Source organism: Carassius carassius, chromosome 35, assembly GCF_963082965.1.
Source record: "Carassius carassius chromosome 35, fCarCar2.1, whole genome shotgun sequence".
In the NCBI taxonomy this organism is placed as follows: Eukaryota; Metazoa; Chordata; class Actinopteri; order Cypriniformes; family Cyprinidae; genus Carassius; species Carassius carassius.
In genome coordinates, this window is record NC_081789.1 from 21372278 (window position 1) to 21395937 (window position 23660).

At 39.6% G+C, this 23660-nt stretch overlaps 1 protein-coding gene across 5 annotated transcripts in view; it reads right to left on the reverse strand.

Moving 5' to 3' along the window:
- Window positions 1-17433: 17433 nt before the first annotated feature.
- LOC132116223 (collagen alpha-1(XI) chain-like) overlaps window positions 17434-23660 on the reverse strand; it is a 66958-nt gene continuing 60731 nt past the window's right edge. For all 5 annotated transcript variants that reach the window (XM_059524938.1, XM_059524935.1, XM_059524937.1 and 2 more), the window contains 7 exons: window positions 23622-23657; window positions 23483-23536; window positions 23146-23392; window positions 22559-22671; window positions 21781-21849; window positions 18835-19068; window positions 17434-18752 (listed from right to left, as the gene is read on the reverse strand). In XM_059524938.1, the coding sequence (XP_059380921.1) occupies window positions 18606-18752; window positions 18835-19068; window positions 21781-21849; window positions 22559-22671; window positions 23146-23392; window positions 23483-23536; window positions 23622-23657 (900 nt within the window). In that variant the 3' untranslated portion in view covers window positions 17434-18605. The remainder of the gene's footprint in view (window positions 18753-18834; window positions 19069-21780; window positions 21850-22558; window positions 22672-23145; window positions 23393-23482; window positions 23537-23621; window positions 23658-23660) is intronic.

The window sequence follows — 23660 nt, forward strand, 5'->3', positions numbered from 1 at the left end:
ACCAATTAGTGCAGTTAATTCCAGACACGTGCAGACGATACACATGTGCACAAGGTTGGAAAAGTTATGCACAGTCCAGCAAGCACTGCTAAAATTGACATTTACATTATTTAAATTGTTTTGTGTTTCTGAGCAAGATGGCTGATGATGAAATTTAAATTAAGTGTTTTCGAGCAAGATGAAAATGGGGGTATATGTTAATGTTTAATATTCTGTTATTTGGGCATGTTGGGGTCTACCATTTTACTGAAGATCTGTGTTTAGGATGAGGATAATTTCAAACTGATGGGACCAGATTGTTTATACCCTGGTGCCGAATAGGCCATTCCAGGATGATACAAGTTGTAATCTTTGGAGAAGATCCACCAATATGTTCTTTCTGTCTAAACCCCTTATGCTTGAAGCATGGTTTTAACCCCGTGAGAAACTTTTTTTACTCAAAGTTAAACCAAATAGTTTTAGAGTATCTAGCAAAAATAGATATAAAAAACTGATATAGTATAACTATAAACTTTCGCACCAGGAAAATAGCCACAGAAGCTGACATGGTGTTTAACAAACTTTGGTTTTATAGCAAAATTTGTTTTACTTTTTTACATGTTGCTACTCCGTTGGTTATTGCAAATATCATTGTAATGCCCAGTCATATTTTCTTGCATTTCCAGTAAGAAGCATACATTATTTATAGAAAAAGGAGAAACAATAGCATTGTTAGTTATAAAACATATAATGTAGGAAAAAAGGGTTTGAGGGTTGTCCTCTTAATATAAAAGTTTCCTCTAAGTGTTTTTTCTTCTTCTGAAGCCGAAATAAGACTCTAAAATTGAAACTAACCAACTAAATCTCAGCTTTAGAGTGAAATCTAATTATACACAGCAAATCATTTTGCATGCATTCTAAAATTTGATTTTTTTTTTGTCACTCTTGTGGTACAACATTTCAGGATGTAGTCATATCAGACCTGAGGCAACTTCAGCATAAAACATTTAATGAAACATGCTAAGTGGAGTGACTCTAGCCTGGGGAGTAACATAAAATCCATATAATCCTTTTACTTTCCATGTTGTCAGCTCCTGTCAAAGTACAAAATACATTCCTCATATGAGAAATAACAAGGTTTAATTGACTAACTATGTGCATGTGGTCTGAGTGTTGGAGCCACAGGAGCTGTTATTGACAGACTGCTGGAAACACATAGCCACACCAGACACCATAGCTGCCATTGTTTCCACAGTTTCCAACTTGTTGTGAAAAGGCAAAGAAAGCGTCTGCCCAACAAATGAACATATGTTAGCAGATGAAGCCTGTTAGAGCCAAACAAATGAGGTTCCTTCCACAACTGATGAGTCTTCATACACAAGTCTGTTTATTAGAAACTTTGTTGGAAAGTCTTGGGGTTGTGGGTTGTTTAGAAATATAAAAAGCAGTGATGGATGTTTTATTGAGTCAGTGTCTGTGTGAGTGTCTGTTGGTGGATATCTGATCCATTTATTAGTGCTGCTATTTGAGGCTCATATTGAGCAATTTGACTGTAATGATTTTCCCTTGGCAACTGAGAAAATTGGCAAAAATCCCATAGACTTGCACTAAAGGAGGATTATCTATCTATCTATCTATCTATCTATCTATCTATCTATCTATCTATCTATCACAGTGAATCGACGGACGGTCCGGAATGATAGTTATTTACAATTTTTTAATTGTCATATGACAATGCATGGGTCAATTTATACTAAATACAACAAAGAAACACTCTATTTAAGATTAGATTATGAGTTGAAAATATAGCACATAGTACAGTGAACTGAAGTGGTGAATCATTTTTATGGACCAGTTAATTTATGTCTGATAAAATGAATCAAATTTTCCAGCGCTACTTATATGAGAGAGGGATGAATCGGTTTTCCCAGAGTTATACACATGAGAGAGAGAGAGAGAGAACCATTTACAACAAATTGATTCAACAGAATGAATCATTCTATGTAATTATGAGACCAAAATGATGATGACCAAACCAATGCACTAGAATGAATACGAGGAGCATTTTCTTGCACTTCAAATGAAGAAAGCAAAAAGACAATTTAGGTGAATGCATTTGATTAAACCCCTCTGATAAAAAGTAAAGCCTTCTAACACACTACAGTGCTATTCGCCTTTATAAGTAGCTAGATTATTATATAAAAAAACAGCTATACCACTGTCACATTACAGAGAATGTGGTTAAATTAGTATGAACGGTATGCATATTTGGATGGGCTTGTTGTTGTTTTTTGTTCAACTGCAGTGTGGACATAGTGTTAAAATGGCAGACTTGATAGAAAAAAATAATGTCTTTTGCACAAATCCTTGAGGGCAAAAGCCAAAGCACATTCACATCTTATAGTAAGTGCTAGCAATGACTGTGTGATAGGCTAATTGCCCAATACTTCAAACCATTTAATGTTTGTTTCTTTATTTTTTCACCCTTAAGTACACACAAATTCTTATCACCAACATCATCAATTAAATGTTGAATCAAATGGCAACCCAGGAGCCAACAGAATCAGAAAACAACAACAGCTCAATAGAGTGAAGAGACAGACAGCAGGCTAGATTTCCTTCTCAAACTGAACATAAGCTACTTTTACTTTTAACAAATGATAGTTTTTATCCAAAACAAACTGTACACAATTTATATACTAGAGCACTTATTAAAGTATGTGATAGCGGGTGTGTTCAAAATCATAAGTTGCATCCGAAGTCGCATAATGCATGACTATATTTTAGGTGAGAACAGTATGTGAAATGAGAAGTATATATTCACAGTATAAAATAGAAGCAGTAAAATCGTCTCAGGTTACGAATGTAACCATGGTTCCCTGAGAGGGAACGAGACACTGCGTCCTCTGAGGGGACACCATGGGGAACACCTCGTCGTGACCCGTGTCTGAAGCATACTTTGAAAAACGCCAACGTGTTGGCCGGCGACAGCCTCTGACGTCACTACCAGCGCGACTATAAATACGCGCCCGTAGGACCCATCAATATCTTCTTCGTGAAGCTTGCGTCCGAAGCATGGCAGGGAGCTAGAGGACGCAGTGTCTCGTTCCCTCTCAGGGAACCATGGTTACATTCATAACCTGAGACGTTCCCTTTCAAGGGAACTTCGAACTGCGTCCTCTGAGGGGACACTATGGGGAACAGTATACCCACGCCGCCATGCTGAGGGGAGTGCAGACCAGAATCATGGCCAACACTAAGTACCAACTCTACCGCTTTTCTCTTCACCGGGAGTCGCCCCTGGGACGGTCTGACGGCTGCCTTATGACATTATCCCTTACGGCCAAAGGCCTAAGCTACATACCCAACTTATCCTGTAGGGCCCTGGCCCGGGGTAGAGCTAAAGGCTTGGAATCACAGAGATTCCTTTAAAGGGATACGGCTAAGAGCCTGGCACTTTCCTCTACCAAGTCTTTGCCTGTCACACAGGGGCTACTGCTAGCTTTCGCAAAAACCTGCCGAAAGGGCTGTCCCCACAGCACTCTAGTAGCGGCGCCCTGTTCTAGATAGGTATCCGAGGATACCTAGGTGGAGTGGTGCCCAAGATGAATGGGGCTTAAACCAACTCAAGAAAGGGCACGAAGCAGCAGCGCGAAGCCCTTACCATCTAGGGATTTTAGAAAGAACGCAGAGACTAGCGTGCGAACTTACCACAATGTGGATTTTAGAAAGTGCGCAAAGACTCCCGTGCACACTTACCATAACATGGATTTAAAATACTGTTCTAAGGAGGGGTTCTCGTGGGACTCTGTCAGAGCAGCTCGTAGAAGAATGGCCCGGGAGCAGAGCAATTGGAGGCCTCAGCCCCTGCCTCAGCAGGATGCCTGCTCTCACAGAGCGTCTCAAACAGTATGTGGTACTGGAGCGCTCTGAAGAACCGGGAATCAGTCTCCCAAGAGAGGAAGACTCCGAGCTCCGAGCAGCATGCTCATAGGTGACCCTTTCAGAAAAGGGGAGCGCTGCTGAACTACCCGAGAATTGCCCACACAGCCCCCCCCAAGTTGAGGGGGCTTGGGGGTGTACAATAAGTACACACCGGTTGGATGAAACCCAAGGAACACCGGGGCGAATCATCCCGAGAAAGGGAACGAAGCGGAGCGCGTAACCCTTACCATACAGGATTTTAGAAAGGGCGCAGAGTCTTGCGTGCACACTTACCACCTTACGTGGATTTCAGAAAGTGCGCAGAGTCTTGCGTGCACACTTACCACTTTACGTGGATTTCAGACAGTGCGCAAAGCGTTAACGTGCACACTGACCACCATGTGGATTTGAGAAAGTACACAGGCAAGCGTGTGTACTGAAAGGTTACTTGACAACCACAGTATGTGGGAGCTCACATTCAGAGAGGCCTGTGAAGCCTGCTACCTGATAACCACAATATGTGGGAGTTCACCTACAGAGAGGCCTACTATCTGTTACCAGATAACCACCTCAGTGGAAACTGAAAGCAATATGGAACTCAAATCCAGGGAGGCCTGGTGAGGCCTACTACCTGACAACCACAAATCGCGGGAGCTCGCTTTTTAGGAAACGCACAGTATGTGGGAGCTAAATCTCCAGGTAGGCCTGGTGAGGCCTACTACCTGGCAACCACAGTATGTGGGAGCTCACCATCAGGGAGGCCTGATGAAGCCTACCACCTGACAGCCACAATATGTGAGAGTCCACCCAGCCCCTCATGTTAAGGGAAGCGATGCTTGAGGTGTATAACAAATACACGCTGGTTGGATGAAGCCCAAGGAACACCGGGGCGAATCATCCCAAGAAAGGGAACGAAGCGGAGCATGTAACCCTTACCATACAGGATTTTAGAAAGTGCGCAGAGTCTTGCGTGCACACTTACCACTTTACGTGGATTTCAAAAAGTGCGCAGAATCTTGCGTGCACACTTACCACTTTACGTGGATTTCAGACAGTGCGCAAAGCGTTAACGTGCACACTGACCACCATGTGGATTTGAGAAAGTACACAGGCAAGCGTGTGTACTGAAAGGTTACCTGACAACCACAGTATGTGGGAGCTCACATTCAGAGAGGCCTGTGAAGCCTGCTACCTGATAACCACAATATGTGGGAGTTCACCTACAGAGAGGCCTAGAGAGGCCTACTATCTGTTACCAGATAACCACCTCAGTGGAAACTGAAAGCAATATGGAACTCAACTCCAGGGAGGCCTGGTGAGGCCTACTACCTGAAAACCACAAATCGCGGGAGCTCGCTTTTTAGGAAACGCACAGTATGTGGGAGCTAAATCTCCAGGGAGGCCTGGTGAGGCCTACTACCTGGCAACCACAGCATGTGGGAGCTCGTATTCAGAGAGACCTGATGAAGCCTACTATCTGAAAACCACAATGTGCTATTTAGTGGAACGCACAATATGTGGGAGCTAAATCTCCAGGGAGGCCTGGTGAGGCCTACTACCTGGCAACCACAGTATGTGGGAGCTCGTCTTCAGAGAGACCTGATGAAGCCTACTATCTGAAAACCACAATGTGCTATTCCGTAGAAACGCATAGTATGTGGGAGCTAAATCTCCAGGGAGGCCTGGTGAGGCCTACTACCTGGCAACCACAGTATGTGGGAGCTCGTCTTCAGAGAGACTTGGTGAAGCCTACTATCTGAAAAAGCCACAATATGCTATTCCGTGGAAACGCATAGTATGTGGGAGCTAAATCTCCAGGGAGGCCTGGTGAGGCCTACTACCTGGCGACCACCGAACATGGGAGCTCACCTTCAGAGAGACCTGGTGAAGCCTACTATCTGAAAACCACAATATGCTATTTAGTGGAGACGCACCGTATGTGGGAGCTAAATCTCCAGGGAGGCCTGGTGAGGCCTACTACCTGGCAACCACAGTATGTGGGAGCTCACCATCAGGGAGGCCTGATGAAGCCTACCACCTGATAACCACAGTATGTGGGAGTCCACCCAGCCCCTCATGTTAAGGGAAGCGATGCTTGAGGTGTATAACAAATACACACTGGTTGAATGAAGCCCATGGAACCCAGGGCTAATCATCACAAGAAAGGGAACGAAACGAAGCGCGTAACCCCTACCGTACAGGATTTTAGAAAGTGCGCAAAGTCATGCGTGCACACTTACCACTTTACGTGGATTTCAGACAGTGCGCAAAGCGTCAACGTGCACACTGACCACTATGTGGTCCCTCAGACCCTGCTTACCGTTCCGTGACCCGCGGTTCCTCTTGCCCCTGCCCTTAGGCGGGGGAGGAGCGCGAGCCGCAACACTAGCCTTCTGCGCCCCTCTACGACCCTCAGATCGAGATGGGCCAGGACCCCTGAGTTGCTCGGGCTCGGACCTGGACCTTCGTGGAATGAAGGATTTAAAGGCCGCTGAGCGCGCCCTTGCCTCCCTGAACTTCCTGACCACCATCTCGACGGAGGTACCAAAAAGCTCAGAAGGCGAGACCGGAGCATCGAGAAGAAACCCCCTTTCTTCCTTCCCGATGTCAGCCAGGTTCACCCACAGATGTCTCTCCGTCACCACCATGGCCGCCATAGACCTGCCCATGGCGGAGGCGGCCTGCTTGGTAGCTCGGAGAGAGAGGTCTGTGGTGCGGCGCAGCTCGGCTACCTGGTCAGGTGAAAGGCCCTCACCTGTATCCAGGTCCTTCAGCAGGTCAGCCTGGTAGGCCTGGAGCACCGCCATCGTGTGCAGTGAAGCCACAGCCTGACCAGCTGCCACGTATGACCTGCCATTTAAGCGGGATGTATCTTGGAGGGGCTTAGATGGCAAAGCGGGAGATTTAAGAGAGGACGTTTGCCCCACAGAGAGATAGCAAGCCAGCGTCTCTTCTACAGGGGGCATCCTCTCATAGCCGTTCTCATGCAAGCCCTCGATATTAGCATAGCTCGTATGCTGAAACCGGTGGATGCGAGAGGTAAACGGCCTCTTCCATTCCTTTTCGACTTCTGCATGTAAGTCAGGCAAGAATGGAAGGCTCACCTGGGCTGGAGGGCTATGGTCAGACAAGTACCGCTCAGCGAGGCGACCTCGTGGCGCCACCTTGCTGGCACGCTTCCATGGCAAATCTAATTTTGCCGTGGCGCGATCCATAACCTCTAACAGCTCCTCATACGCGGGACAGGAGGATCGAGAAGGCTCAGCCTCAGCTTCTTCACCACTCTCAGACATCTCCTGCTCTTCCTGGGTAGAACCCAGCAGAGCACTAACTTCAGTGTCAGAATGGGTTAATGATACCACATCTGCCTCCCGAAGTTCGCTCTCGTTCGCCGCCGGAGAGTGTGAAAAGGAAGGTCCCTCTCTACACTCCTCAGCGAGATCCATTTGTGATCCCCACGAGCTCATTCTCCTCCGTGCCTCGGCAACGGCGGGACCTGAGCCGCGGGATCCAGATGGCTGTCCCTCTTTCCTCGAAAAGAGAGACAAACGAGAGTGGAGCTTTCTCAGAGAGAAACGCTCGCAGTGCACGCAGACCGCCCCCTCAAGGACATCGCGCGCGTGCTCTTCGCCCAAACAAGAGACGCAAAGAGTGTGTGTGTCATCGGGTGTCAGATAACGCTGACACGGATGCACACACTGTCTAAACGCCTTGCTAGTGGAAGCCATGATGAAAACAGTAATAGATCGCTCTTACCGTCTTGGTCGTTTCTCAGATGCATGCTTCAAACAAAACAGCCAACTGAAGACGAAGAAGATATTGACGGGTCCTACGGGCGCGTATTTATAGTCGCGCTGGTAGTGACGTCAGAGGCTGTCGCCGGCCAACACGTTGGCGTTTTTCAAAGTATGCTTCAGACACGGGTCACGACGAGGTGTTCCCCATAGTGTCCCCTCAGAGGACGCAGTTCGAAGTTCCCTTGAAAGGGAACTCTGGATGACCTATTATTTTCTGTGAGATTCTGAAGTGTAAATAAAAGAATAGCAGTGTCTTCACCTAAACTATAATGATAATGGCACAGAGGAACGATATCACTGGAATCATTATCTTAAAGATGTTTTTTTTTCAGCTGATGAATAATTAAAAACATTGACAATCAAAATCCATCCTGATTTAAAGAACTCGAGCATTGCTGATAGCAAACAAGATGTTATGCATTGGTGTGGATGATAATATGGTTATCACTTTTGGTATGAATGGGCCTTTATGCTCAAAAGTGTGTACTTTCGCGAAATAGACATAACTATACTTTCCCTGCATAGTAAAAGTATACAAATTGATACAACCTATATCGCTCCCATTCTAATCAAGCTGCAAGCATTGGGACGTAGACAGCATTGTTGATTAAAATGGGAGCAATCTAGTTGTCACTTTGCTTGCTTGCAGTTTAGACACAGCGGTGCACTAAAATTGAGGCCGTGGGAGTCATTCATATACAAACCCATAACATATTCCAGACAGTATTCTGCGATACACATTGTTGATTGATTTTGTTTCGATGTTTTTTGCTTCCTTTGACATAACTGTGTCTGGGATGTGTTATTCATCAGCTTTCTAATCTTTTTAACTTAAGAAGGGAACTGCAGGCGGCTGGAAAATGCCCTGTGATTGTTGGTGGTTGAAGCTGAGAAAGACTCTCCTGTGGCTGCTGTGGTTTGGTATTCTATCACATGTGCACATTAACATGAATACGAATTAATGTAAATGCTCATCATCCTGTGCGTTTGCAAACTATAATTCAGGTGAGTTCAATATAATTTTCTTGTCCTTGGTAATGAGTTTGAGAACACTATTGTATTCTTCCTTGAAATTATATCATTTTATTTTTGGTTTCAAAAGCGAGTCCTTCACAATAGTCAGAAGACAGTAGCGTTTCAAACTGCTTTGTGCAACGTCTTGTGTATTTGAAATTGCATTTGACCCTAAACGCTTACTGTGCATGTTCAATCAGCGCACATTTATCTAAAGAAAAAAAAGGTTTCTTTTTGAAATCTTTTACTGAAGTGAAATGATTACCTCTGCCTCTTAAATGACTTCTGTTTTTAATTGAAATCATCTCATTTATGTAATTATTTATCAATTGTAAAATGTCAGCAAACTGCAATAAATAAATAAATGAATAAATAGATAAGAGGGTCAATGATGCAATGAGTTTTTGTCCAGTCTATTTATTAAAAAAAAATACATAAAAAATGCAAATCTTGTACATTTTCAATAACAAGCATATTTAAATTAAATCAAATAATTAAATAATTAAATTCAATTAAATTTGATATTTGAACACATTTTTATGAATAAATTCATGGCATAAAAAAAAACTAAAAAAAACTTTACCCTGAAAAATAATTAAAACGTTAAAGATTTGGGCATTGTTTATGGGCTTGTGCTTTTTCTTCATTATTCTTAAGTATGTCACATTACACAAGGAAAATTGGTCGCAGATGTGGTTTCATGTTGATTTAAAACTGTTTCTGTTTACTGTGAAGTGACCAACTTCCAAAGAACAATTTTAGCTAATGACACTTAGCAATGTTTAATTTTTAATACAGATAGCAGTAATTACTAAGCCATCTAAACACAGCCTTTCACGGTCATCAATAATTCAGCCAATCAATTCCAGCATCACTTGGATAGCAGCAGGCTTGGTAGAAGATTTATACCGATCTGTGGAGCATGGCTCCCTCCCGCAGTGTCAAATAACCGCTGGATTCGGTTTTGGGACAACGCAATAACACTTTTTCTCTGGTGCACATCACGTTAGATCTTTTTGTGCTGTTGCTTAACTTCATCGTTCAGGCAGTCTAAAACAAGCCACTGGTTCATCTTTATACCGTTAATATGGGTTTAATGTAACTTTAATGTTATATATTGACTGCTGGCCGAGGCCCATAAGTCAATTTTTCCTCTATTGGCATCAAACCAACTTGGAATATGGGGATATTTTCTCCCAGATAGGATCCAAACCATCATAAGGTTCCTGGAATATCTGAAAAAAAAATCAACTTTCTGGTCGAGACTAGTTTTGTAAAAATGGCATCAAATAAAAGTCATTTCAAGAGGACATCCTTGAAACATCCATAAAACATATTTTCACAGAATATTCTATGATGAGAGCCACTTTGCATTCAGAATCCTCCTACATGAGTTCTCAGTTTCTCGTCTTTTGATTTGTCCTTTGATCAAAGTTGTCAAGTGATATGCCTCCTCTCTTGGAGAACACAGTCTTCTCACCTGTCCTTTGCACAGCCAGCGCTTGCCCCGTCCCGCTGGTGCCGCTGACCATCTTCTGAGGGCCACAAGCATTGAGGTGGATGAGGCTGGCGGTTTGAGCGTAATTCGCCTCGACACTCTGCTGCATCACGTTACAGTCCGTGGCAGCAGGACGTGATTGAACTTATTCAAATGCTGGGGTGTCTTTGAAGAGGGTAGATGGGAAGCTTTAAAGGCAGCCCAGTGGGGCTCCATGTTGACAGTCTCTCAGGTCTCTGAGAGAGAGAGACCTCGCAGAGTGCCTCGGGCCCTGTTCAGCATCGCTTTTCTTCTTTCTCTGATCACCTCGCCTCTTGTCTCAGCTCTACCCTTGAAGTCCGTGCACGCTATGAAAGACAAACAAGTGATGAGGGCTCACTTTCTGCCAGATTCACGTCACTGTCAGTGTCTTTCTGACATGTTGAACTTGGTATCCTTGAGTACTGAAGGTAGTTGAGATGAGAGAGTGCGGACACCATGTTGAAGAGACATCAACTTTGGAAAAGACAACTTTGAAAGAAGGGAGGATTCCTTGGTTCAAGTGAGTTTGAATAGAACTTCCCAAAAAAAAAAATTCATTATTAACAAATGGGTTGATTAATGAATGAATGAATGAATGAATGAATGAATGAATGAATGAATGAATGAATGAATTCATTCATTCATTCATTCATTCATTCATTCATTCATTCATTCATTCATTCATCAAAAAACACAAAATGCAAAAATAAATAAATTGTTCAAAAGTGTCATATATGAAAGCAAATATGGACATTATAACATTTATGGTGCAAACTGTTAAGTGAAGAAAAGACATTCTCTTGGGCAGTGTTATTTGAATATTATATACATTACATATGCATATTGTATTTTGACTCCAGTTAATTTTATTAGTTAGTAATTTTGTTTTGGATTTTTGACATTTTTATTCTGTATGTTTTTAGTCATTTTTATTTCAATGTTTGTTTTAGCTGAAGCAAGTTTCATATATATATATATATATATATATATATATATATATATACACGTACACCACTGCTATCACACACTCTTAAGTTGTACACAGAAGCTGTGATTACAGTGTAGTTCAAAGATCAGATCTTAATGACACTTCTGAGCAGTAACGGCTCATTAGTCGATGCCTGTGCCATAATGAACACTTTTCCACCCATTAAACTCATTCGTTGTCCACAAGAGAACACAGGGCAGGTGAAGGAGATTAGCAAGTCTTCCCCCACTAAACGAAACGATTGGCTGGTCTCCCCACTCCCCCCACGCACACTCACACACAGACCTTGCTGCACTGACCCTTAACAGCCTCAAATCACACGATCAATAAATAGCAGACCAGTTGCACTTGTGACTGGATGTTACAGCAGACTCATCAGAATTTGTCTATTTTTTTATTTTATTTCTAGCATTGAGGTACAGATCCATCCTTTACATTTACACTGAATATATATATATATATATATATATATATGTGTGTGTGTGTGTGTGTGTGTGTGTAAATTCATAATTATTTATTGGCTTTTTAGTATTTAAATTTAAATTGCAATTTTAGAATATTTTTAGATGGTACTTATTCTGATATTGGATCTTCAGACAAACTATCAGTATGCATTAGTGTTTATAATTTATCAGTGAATCAGATTTCACCGTTCCACCAATTCATTCTAAAATGTAGACACAAGTGACTTGGTGTTTCTCAATTGGCATTCTTAAGCAGTCTTGCATCCTTGTGTTTTTTTACTACATCGTCATCAACTGCTGAAGATCAGTTTCAGTGGCCAGATGAGTTGTTGATGTCGAGAATGCATCGAATGTAGACTTAAGAGAATCAAACCATTAGAAATCCCAGAAGATGCTGTACCTCTCACAAAGATGCATTCTGTGTCTTTCCGTCCTTCCAAGTTTGTTCTTCCAATGTAGCCTGGTAATACCGGTCTCCACGAGAACAGAAGTCTGTTCTTTGCATTCTCAGTTTTTTTTTTGAGAAACAGCCTCTTTATAAATGAGTCATTGAATCATTTACTTAACCAACTGATTTAAAACACTGCATTATTCACTGCTGCGATTGTTCTGCTGAGGCTTTTGTTTGAAACGATTTTTGTTGGTGGATCAAAACAAAGTAATGGCAATATTGTTTTTAAGATTTAAGTTACTAAATCCACTCTGTAAGAAAGTTTTCCAGTAGTAGATATTGATTTGGTGATCACTTTGTTACCAAACATCTGTAGCCAAAATGACATGATATTAGAATTTGAACAAGACAAAACAAGCTTTTGTTGGACTTTTGACTCACATCATCATGGTTACAGATTTGTGCGACAGCTAGCCCTGGTCACTTTTACAATAGTAGTAGTCTAGATTTCATTCTGCACTGATATGAAATCATGATTGGACTATTTGTGAAACTGCCTGTGAATTCTGATTCCCTCAACTATAAAGGAAATTTTATAGTCAGGCCTGTAAAATGCGAGCCAGCAATAAAGCCTAACCACCATAATATACAAAAAGCTTATGTCTCTCACAGCGACGAGATATTAGTGGCCATGAAGTTCTGAAGGTTATGTGTACAATTACATCTGCCCACCAGGCGTTAAATACTCATTTCTGTAAAAGCCAGCAAATCCATACACCACCTGGTGTACTTCCCATCATAATCAGTGTAGCTTTAACACCTCTCCGCTTGTGCATTTTTCTAATAGCCGGACTTAATTACCTGCATAGAGCTTCATATCCTCATTGCAGTAGTTATGAAACATCCCAGTTATGCTGAATTCCTTGTTAAGTTTGCTTTAGAGTCTTTTTAATGCACGGCTATCTTTTAGCTTAGCAATTCAGAATACCTCCTCCCCTTCTTTCAGCTTTTCTCTTTGAGGATTGCCTTGATTGACAGCGACGGAAACTCTCCTGATTTTTATTTTTTAAAATGGGTGGCTGTTTTATGATTTGAGGCTTAGCGTTCCTTTTGAAGGAATTATGGGCTGGCAGTTACGTGGCGTCTCTCTGTACCCATGCAGCTTGAATATTCAAAGTTAATGCCATCGGCCAGCCCTGTTTGATCTTTATTCATCTGGCTTTGAGGAGACGGAGAAGAGACAGGCAGGTCCCATGCAGCCCCTGAAGAGAGAAGTGTGGGTGTTTTTCCTCCATTCCACAATAATGCTGCAAAAGAGAGCACATGCAGAGAATTAATTGGGCATTTTCTTTGTTGGACAGCTCAGGTAATTACTGATGAAGTGAGGAGACAAAACCCAGGCAAACACCTCTGTTATGGTATATCTTTCAGAACAAATTAGAAAAACTACATCTTTCAAGGGTCCATGCATCCAGCAGAGCAATGCAGGTGATGGGGGTAGGGTTTATAGTCACATCTTCCTGTGATTGGATGATATATGTGTCAATCAAACAGTAGTGATCTGTGGAATCTTAGGAGGGTGTTTCCAGCCAAACATTGTCTGCTTTGACTATTGATGTAAAATCATATTTATAGCTTAGTCTTAGCCAAAAATTACTTTTGGCTTGTTTTTCAGAGATTTGTTAACTTAAGATGTCCAAAACACTGAATCAGTTAGCAGTTAATTCGAACTCACGAACTAATCATTCAGTGCAGTTTGTGAAGCAGTTTTATTGGAAGCCCATTTCTGCCACAGAATAAAATAAATAAAACTGTTATAGTGCCTTTTTTTTCTTTTCTTGCAGTTCTATTTTTATGTCTCACAATTCATACTTTGGTTTGGTTTGGTCTGTGGTGTAAAAAACCTCAATTTCAAATTGAGAGATGTGAAACTCGAATTCCAGGTTTACATTTCACAATCCTGATTCACATTTGTTAACATTTGCAGTGTAAACACATTTCGCACTGTTCATTGATGCTTTTAATTTCAGACGCTAAATAAAAAAAATAAAAAGGTAAATGTGACTTTTAACATCACAACTCTGACCTTTTTCTTGCAATTGCAATTTTATATCTTACAGTTTTTTTTTTCCGAACTGCGAGTTTTAACATCTGGAAATTCTGAGTTTATATTGTTTCGATTTTTTTTAATTATTGTTTTGAATTTTATTTTACAGATATTATTAGTTTAGAATTGTGAGATATAACTATAACTTATCATTTTTATTCAGTGGAGAAAATGGGCTTTGTAAGATTTGGATATTAGTAAAGTAAAGGTTTATTCATTTTAAAATATTTTGATAAAGTGCAGATAATTCAAAAATCTATTACCATTAGAAGAAATATGCGAAGTGAGCAACCAGTTCGTTAAGGTTTCCCCCCAAAATGCTTTCTTATCTCAAAAAAAAAAAAAAAGAAAAAAAAAATTAAAGCTGCAAGCAGCGATGAACGGGCCCTTGCACACTGGCTCACCGGCAGCGAGTGGCATTAGTAAAAAGGTCAACGTTGAGAAATATGCATTTAAAGTCATAAATATAAGTGGAATATATTAAAGTATATTCCATATATGTGCCAATCTTCCTGTTGCCAGCAGGTGGCGCTATCATTATAGTGGAGTATTGGCCTTCAGATGTGTTCAGGCCGGGACTCTTATCAAACATGTGAAGTTTGGGTAAGATCGAACATTTTATGCCTGAGTTACAACAACTTCTCTTGCTGTGGTGAGACTTCAAATTTTGTCATGGCGCCATGGACACGCCCTTTAACAAAAACTCAAGATCTCCACAATTTAACATTGCATAGGCCTTTAGATTAGACTGACCACAAAAAATACATTAATGTAAAAAAATTCTAGGAGTAGTTAGTCGCAACGTAAAACATGTCACTTCCTGTTGCCAACAGATGGCGCCACGACTATAACTGAATATGGGCACGTAGATCTGTTAAGGGCAGAAGTCTTATCTAGCATGTGAAGTTTGGGGAAGATTGGACAACAACAACAACAATTTTGCAGAGAAAATTCTAAATAACCGACTTCCTGTTGGGATTAGGATTTCGTACCAAGAGACTTTTTCGTAGGTATTGGTGACGTAACATAGCTCGAGGCACACTCCGTTGAAAGTGTATAGGTGGCGCTATCGAGCCATTTTGCCACACCCGATGGAATATTGGCCTACAGATCTGTTCAGGCTAGGACTCTTATTAATCATATGAAGTTTAGGCAAGATCGGACATTTTATGCCTGAGTAACAACATCTTTTATTCCCATGGTGAGACATTAAACTTCGTCACGGTGCCATGGACATGCCCTTTGACAAAAACTCAAGATCTTCACAACTTAACATCGCACAGGCCTTTAGATTAGACTGACCACAAAAAAAGACACTGATGTCATAAAATTTCTAGGAGTAGTTCGTCGCAGTGTAAAATATGTCACTTCCTCTTGCCAATAGGTGGCGCTATGACTATAACTGAATACAGGCATGCCAATCTGTTCAGGTTCGGAGTGTTATCAAACATGTGAAGTTTGGGGCAGATTGGACATTGTATGTCTGAGTTATAGCAACTTGATTTTTCATGGTGAATCATCGAAATTCGCCAGGCCACCACGGACACGCCCTTCAACAAAAACTCAAGATCTTTGCAATTTAACATCGCAAAGGCCTTTAGATTAGGCATACCAAATTTGGTGTTGATTTGAAGAAATCTCTAGGAGGAGTTCGTTAAAATACAACACATGGAAATGACAAAAATTACACAAAATTAGCTCATAATATTACAAATAACCGACTTCCTGTTGGGTTTAGAATTTTGCTCCAAGAGTCTTTTTTGTAGGTATTGGTGTGTTACATGTGTGTGCCAATTTTCGTGCATGTACGTGAAACATAGCTGGAAGGCTGTTGATTTTCTTAGTATAGGTGGAGCTGTCGAGCCATTTTGCCACACCCTCTTCTGAATCCTGTATCAGATGAAAATTTTCACCAGGTTTGACGCGTGTGCAAAGTTTCATGACTTTTTGAGCATGTTTAAGCCCTCAAAAATGTGATTCATTTGGGAGAAGAAGAAGAAGAAAAAGCGGAATAATAATAATAGAGGAAGCAGATACAAGAGGGTCCTCGCACCATCAGTGCTCGGGCCCTAAAAAAGTGTTTTCATTGTTTGTCTTGGTTGTGTGCTTGGTATATACAATGTCTGTCTATACACCAGAAACAATAATACAGAGAAGGAACAGCTTCCTGGAAGCTCCACTAAGAGAGCATGAACTGATTTTTAAGCTTTAAAAATGGATATATGCTTTGGCTCTTACGCTGTTTAAGAACAAAAACACACTCCCACAGGCATATGGTCTTTTATGCCTTTTCCGCTTTAGCTTTGTGAAGTAGACTAAGCATACATTTTGCGAAAACCATTTCACTTTTATTTTGACTATAAAGAGGTTACCAGTCTTTGATTAGGCAACCAACCCCCCAGACAAGTTTGAGAGTGAGTTTGCTCAATTATAACACCTCTCCTCTTATTGTATGTTATATTTTTAAGTCACAGTTACCTCATATATCTTAGTAGTTTGAAATGTCATGCAGAAAAGTTATTGAGATGCCGCTCAAATGGAGTCCATCCAGAGGGAGTCAAATCCTTTGAAAATCTCTTTAAATGCTAAACAGAGAATGCCTGCCACAAAGGCTCATGGTGAAATGGCAAACTCAAAGTCTTTGCCTAAAGAAAAATATCAAATTGGCATTCCTTTGAAAGCGTGAATAGAGATGTCCAATAATAATGCAGAGAATTCATTGCTGATCGAACCAGTGAGGATACACAGACATCAAACAGCGGATAGAGAGAGAGCTCTTATTCTTAAATGGAGATGGAGCTTTCATATTAAACGCAGTGCCTAATAAGACTCCATGTGTAGGTACTATCAGATTGTGTAGCTTCCAGCACTCGATTAGGAAAGGAGCCAGAGGGACCTGTATGAAATGAGTATGAAAGTTTTTCTAAAGTAAACACGCTGTTTTCATCCTGTTCAGACATCCCAGACGACCTGCTAATGAGCTGTAATGCATGATAAATGATACGAGGAAGTAATTAATTAAACAACTTGTTATGCATGAGTTAGCAAACATTTATTTTAACCAATGCAATTTTGGGATATTACAGCTCACATATTGGCATCTTTCAAACTGAAGGTATATGGGTCAGATAGATTGCACAGATGTCATTTAAAACCTTTTAAGATCTAAAGATGCACATATCAAACAGACAATAAAACGGACTTATTTGACGAAGCAAACAAACAATCCACAACTCCGTTTCATGGTTGGTTGGAATCCAGTTTTTAATAATGAAATGAACCATAAAAAGCACATTTAAAACAATTTCTCATTTTAGTTACAAAAATGGGTCACCGAAAAGGCCTTAGCATTGCATTCACAGAAGGTTTTGAACAAAAAGAGGCCTAACAGATATGTATTTTTCCCATTAAAAAAAAATAAAATAAATCCCCACCCAAAATATATAAACTTAACTGTATAACCAAGTTATATACAGGGCACATCATACTTGCATCGGTATGGTTAATTTCAAGATAGTTTGAGGTATGCGACCGATCTACAACTGAAAAAAAAAAATTCCTAAAAACAAACAACAAACAAAAATTAAATTAAAGTGAATGAATGGCAAGATTACTTAAATCAAGCACAGGAGACAACATCAGTTGCGTTGCATGTGCTATAGAATCTTCCTCGAGGTGTTCAGTGGGCCAGACTGCGAGCGAATTTTGGGATGGTCAATATATACAAAGGACTTACATTATAATTAATAATAGGGAACTGTTTGAATGCTGTCTTTTATTTGCTTAATAATAAGTACACAGTATTCCATCCACAAAATATAATTATTTCATTCTTTATTTATTCAGTTCTATAACTTATAAACCTTCGTGAGGGATTTGGAAATTAAGAGCCAGATGCAATTGTGACACACATGCAAGTTTTGAAAGTGGATTCAGAAATAACAATAATGTACAAAATAATAATTACAGTTTTATTAAAATACATCCTCTTTCTCATAGCACCTCTTTTTTGTATTTTGAACAAGCACCATTGTTGTCGTCTTTTTTTCTTTTAATTTTTTTTTATGTTTTTGTGCTGCACCGATAGACTCCGGATGAGAGGTCCTCCCTTTCTCCGTCTCGTGGACCTCCCAGGTTCACCGATTGCCTTGGCTTGACGTTGTCCTTCACCTTTTCGTTTCATAACAGGTTTCATGTGATCCTTGCCCTACAAGGGCAACAAGTATTTTCCTGGGTAATACATACATACAAGGTAAGACGTGTTCGCTACCCCATTTTTTAAAATTTTTTATTCAAAACTTGCATGTGGCTGGAACAGGGGCTTGATGGTTTGATGAGATCAAGAAAAAAAGTCTTGACTCGTGGGCTAACCCGTCCTACCCTGCCAAGTTATGGGTATTTTTTTCTTTGTCTGTGTTTTTATTAGCCAAGGAAGCAGACTGGACCAACTTCGAATCCAAATTTCTGATTAGGATCCCCAAAGTCAGTGAACATCACATCGATGATCGGAACCTGATCGATCTTGGGAGTGTTAATCTCCAGCACCGTCTTTCCGTAGCCCTTCCTCACCTACAGGACGAGAGAAGGACAGTCAGAAATGTGCGTTGCATATTTAAATGATGCATATTTCAATCTATGATGGAAGACTTACCGCACAGCCGTCTGACAGGGCCTTGATGAAGGGGTTGTTGTCATATGACAGCTCCTCGTCATTGGAGCCGAGGAAGCGAAGTGCCCTCTTGTAGCTGTCCGTAGTGGCGTCGTGCCAGGCAACCGACTGGTGGCAGCTGTAGGTCAGGTTTTGCCTGGCGGAGGCTGTCAGTAGTTTGAGGAAGGTCATCTGGACCTCGTTTATCGAGTTGCCTTCTGCGTCCACGTATGAAAGCTTGAGGGTGAAAACAAAAACGATAGAATGTTTTGCAGAATTCATCAGCAGTATTTTCAATTGGCATATTAAATAAGTTTTTGTGTAAATGTTTATATATATATATATATATATATATATATATATGTGTGTGTGTGTGTGTGTGTGTGTGTGTGTGTGTGGAACAGTTTAGATATTTGTAGTAGTAGGGGAGAGCAGGGGCGAAAGTACCATTTTTCAGAAAAACATCATTTTAAAAGATAATGTTGTAGACAGAGATATATTTCTGCTGTGGTCAGTAACTCATAAGTGTGGTCTATCAATACCAGGTGGTATTTTGTAGAAATGTAGAAAGGCTTCAGTATAATTTCAATTTGAACATAAGTTGCACATTGTTACTTTTGACCCCATCGGTTGGGACGAAAGTAACACACAGGTGGGTTAAAAGTAACACAACAATATAAGCTAGATACCTGACTATGACCTTGTTAATATGTAACTGCAAACATATTCTGTCTTTTATTTTTGCAGAAAAAAATATTAAATTACATATTTATATTTATATTTTTATTTTAAATTTAAGTTTCATCAAATGTCTCAAAACCCGACTGTACAAACTTAATTTTTTTATTTTTTTTGTTCAGTGTATTTTTATAAAACATTATTTCAACAGAATGAACAATATAATAATTAAATTACATTGGCATAATATAAATTCTAAACATAATGTAACAGTAGGCCTATTCATGTTTCCATCCAGTTGTTTTTATGCATAAATTCAAAATGTGCATTAAAACATCTGGAAACACTGCAAATTCATAGCTGGAGGTGTAAAAGCTAAGGTATGGCTAAAACCTAAATATAACTAAGGTAAATGCGAGGTAGGAGCTGCCCAGATGTTCCTCTATGTCCAGAAACGCTCTCTCATAAACATCTGGATAAAACCAGACCTCTGTTTGTCTTTCTGACCCTCACTCAGACATATTCTTTTGGTATAATATGACATAAACATTTTAATAAATGATGCAAGAGACAGAAATTCACAGAATAGCATGTACCGGAACAAAATAAATACTTCTTGTCACTGTAGCGGGACAAAAGTAACAACTGTCATTTAACAACTGGCATTTAAACCTGATTTACTTTTATACTAAAAAACTTTGATAATGCAAACTTTAGGATGTGTTAAAGCACTAAATAACCTGTAGGTTGATAATTACTGTGACACATGAAACAAAAAAAACAACACAACTAATTAAAAAAAATTACCGCTTCAATAATTTACTTTTTGTACTCGAAAACAGTTTTACCGACCTAACTGCGGGAAATGATGAGGAAATCACGTGATATTTCTCAGCTCCATCAAGGATTGAATGCTGAATATACCGTCATAGCTGGGAATGCAAATGCAGTAATAGGCTCTGAGAAAATCGCTTTGTTACTTTCGTCCCACGTTACTTTCGCCCCGGTTCTCCCCTAGTAGCAGAAATAGTAATAATAATAATAATGTTATTATACCTTTTTTATTGAGCACTAATTATTCTTTATGAAAAATACTTAGGTTTTAAATATGCAATAATACCTTGAAATTATACTATTTGAAAAGAGGAACATATTTATAATTTATAATAAGTTATTAAAATAGACTCTTATTTTCCCTTTTTAAATATTTTACATTTTATTAAAAAGTACATTTTTTATTTTCTCTGACTCAATCAAAACCCAGTGATATATTATTTTACCTATCCCTCTTTTTTACAATATAATATAATTAGTGCTGTCAAATGATTAATCGCATCCAAAATAAAAGTTTTTTTTTACATGTGTGTACAATGTATATTTATTGTTTATATAAATACACACACATGCATGTATATATTTCATATATTAAATATATTTATTTATACATGTACATGTAAATACATGTACATATTTTCAAAATATATACTGTATATGTGTGTGTATTTAAATACATAATAAATATACACAACACACACATATATTATGCAAATAAAAACGTTTATTTTGGATCTGATTAATCGTGATTAATAGTTTGACAGGACTAAATATAATATAATATAATATAATATAATATAATATAATATAATATAATATAATATAATATAATATAATATAATATAATATAATATAATATAATATAATATAATATAATAATTTTTGTCTAGGTATATCTTTTTGCGTTAATACATTTTTTTTTTTTATATAATCAGTTCTTATAAGATGAGGAAAAAATCTGTATTAACGTTAAAGCAATTCACTGGTTTTCATTGGCACCAATAAAATGAATTAAATAATGAATTATTAGTAAATTTTGAACTTTGAATAATAAAAAAAAAAAATTCAAAAACACCAATACACTGACTTAATACTGGTGAAGTTTGAACTCTGAATAATAGAAAAAACATTTTTTCTGACAAAGTAGAAAACAGTTTGAACAGTCTCCAGAAACATAAGGTGCAGCGGCGCCTTTATAACTGCATCAAATATAAATGTGGTATGTGTGTTTGTGTTTGTAGGTGTGCTTGGCTTGTTGATGGATCCAGCGCTGCAGTGACAGCATCTTTTAAAAGCTGTGCTCTTACTGGTTTCTGTCCATTGGTTGAGTAAAGAAAAAAGACCAAGCAGACCACTCAGGTCCTTTTAGTTTTCGGAGGACAAGATGCTGTTTTTCATAAAGGAAAAGATGAAAGAAGAACGAGAGAGTGCACTTACCATTTTGCCACGCTTAAATTCACTGAACCAGGAGCCAGGAAGCTCTTTGGGCCATGAAGATATTCTCACCTTAAAGACGACACAAAGATGAATGTGAAAAAAAATAAAAATAAAAATAACGTAAAAAGACCAGCTGTGCGCATAGTTCTAAATGAACAGCAAATTTACTATAGCAGAAAATTCAATAAAATTAAACCCAGCTATTTTTCATACAGCATTTGTTCCAACAATTGGAATCAAATGAACAATCTCACTGAAATATACGGCTTTGTTTAACAAAGCATGAGAAAACTAGATTATTTTAATGTTGAGAATGAGGTTTCCACTTAAAGGTAATTTTATAAAAAAAATTAAATAAAAGAAAAATTATATATATATATATATATATATATATATATATATATATATATATATATATATATATATATATATATATATATAATCCTAAAATCATAAAGGTGTTATACTATTGTGGTATTATTTTCAAAGGAATTCCTCCTCCTTCCACACTCCATCCCTCCTTTCTTTCTTCTTTCTTTCTCTCTTGAGGTGAAAGTGACCTGGATAATGTCATACGTTTCACCCTTTAAGGTGTTTTTAAATCTTCACCTCCAAAAATGAACAATCCCGCTAAAAGCATCTCTTTGAAGTGACTGATTCAAGCACTCCCATGGTCTTTAGAAAAAAACCCATTGTATGTGACAGAGGTAAGATGTTGTGATCTCGTCTGGCTGTTATTGGCCAGTTCATCCTTAGGGGGTTTCAGAATGCCACTCACTCCATTTGACTGTTTATCAGGGAAGATGCAGGTCTCGCCTCCCGCTGTGAAGTTGCAGTACACTTTGAAGGAGTCCCCTGAGCATCCCTGGTTGGGATCAATGTAGTATTCACCTGAGAGAAAAACCCATCAGACATCAGTATCTAGAACGACCACAGGTACAGTAAGAAATCATTTAGATCATATACGAAGATATCCTCCCACCCCTGCCTGGCTTTCTATTAATTTCCTCAGCTAAAATCACACACTTCACAGGCATAAGCAGTGGCGATGCGTTGTGTAAATAAAATAGCAGGCTAATGCGAGTGCGGTAAAACCAGCTCTGAAAGGTCAGTGTAAGAGCTGGCATTTTGTAAGCCATAATTTGGGAGGGAGAGGTTAGCTCTCGCTGGAGTCCGCAGAATGCTAAACATCTTCCCAATCAGCCGTCGACTGCTGCTGCTGTTATTCAAATCCTCCTGAGTGACAGACTAAGAATTTTAGAAGCACAGCCAATACTGAGTAGCTTGGAAACCAGCAAACGCTGCATGTTTTCCTGATTTATCTGTTCGACAGTGTCTCTTCTACACTCCACCTCGTTCACTCACCATCTGGGAATTCTGGGTGAGCGAGCTGTAGGTCTTTACAGCTTCGTGCGGGGTTGTTTTGTGTGCCCATGGGGTACTTCATGCGCTCTATGTCCTGTTTGAGGTTATTCAAGGAGCTGAAGATGTCTTCCATGCCCTCTCCGTAGTCCAGCATGGTGCCAGCCTCGTCCGCTTGCATGTCGATGGAGCGACGGGACTTCTTGGGCATCTGGATAGGCAGAGGCTGGATGATCTCACCAGGAGGACCCTACAGAATGAGAAAATGAGTGTACGCTTCATTAGACTTTTGCATTTTATATAATTAAAATCTCCTCGAAGCGGGCAGAAGTTCACTTACAGGAGGACCAGGAGGTCCAGCTGAGCCGGTGTCTCCCTTTTGACCGGCAGGACCCTGCAGGAAGACAATTTAAAAATCATAAGCTCTTTTCTCATTATAGCAAGCCTTTCAAATTTATTGGTGATTAAGTGGTACTTACAGTCGAACCCTTGGATCCCTTTGGCCCTTGTGGACCCTA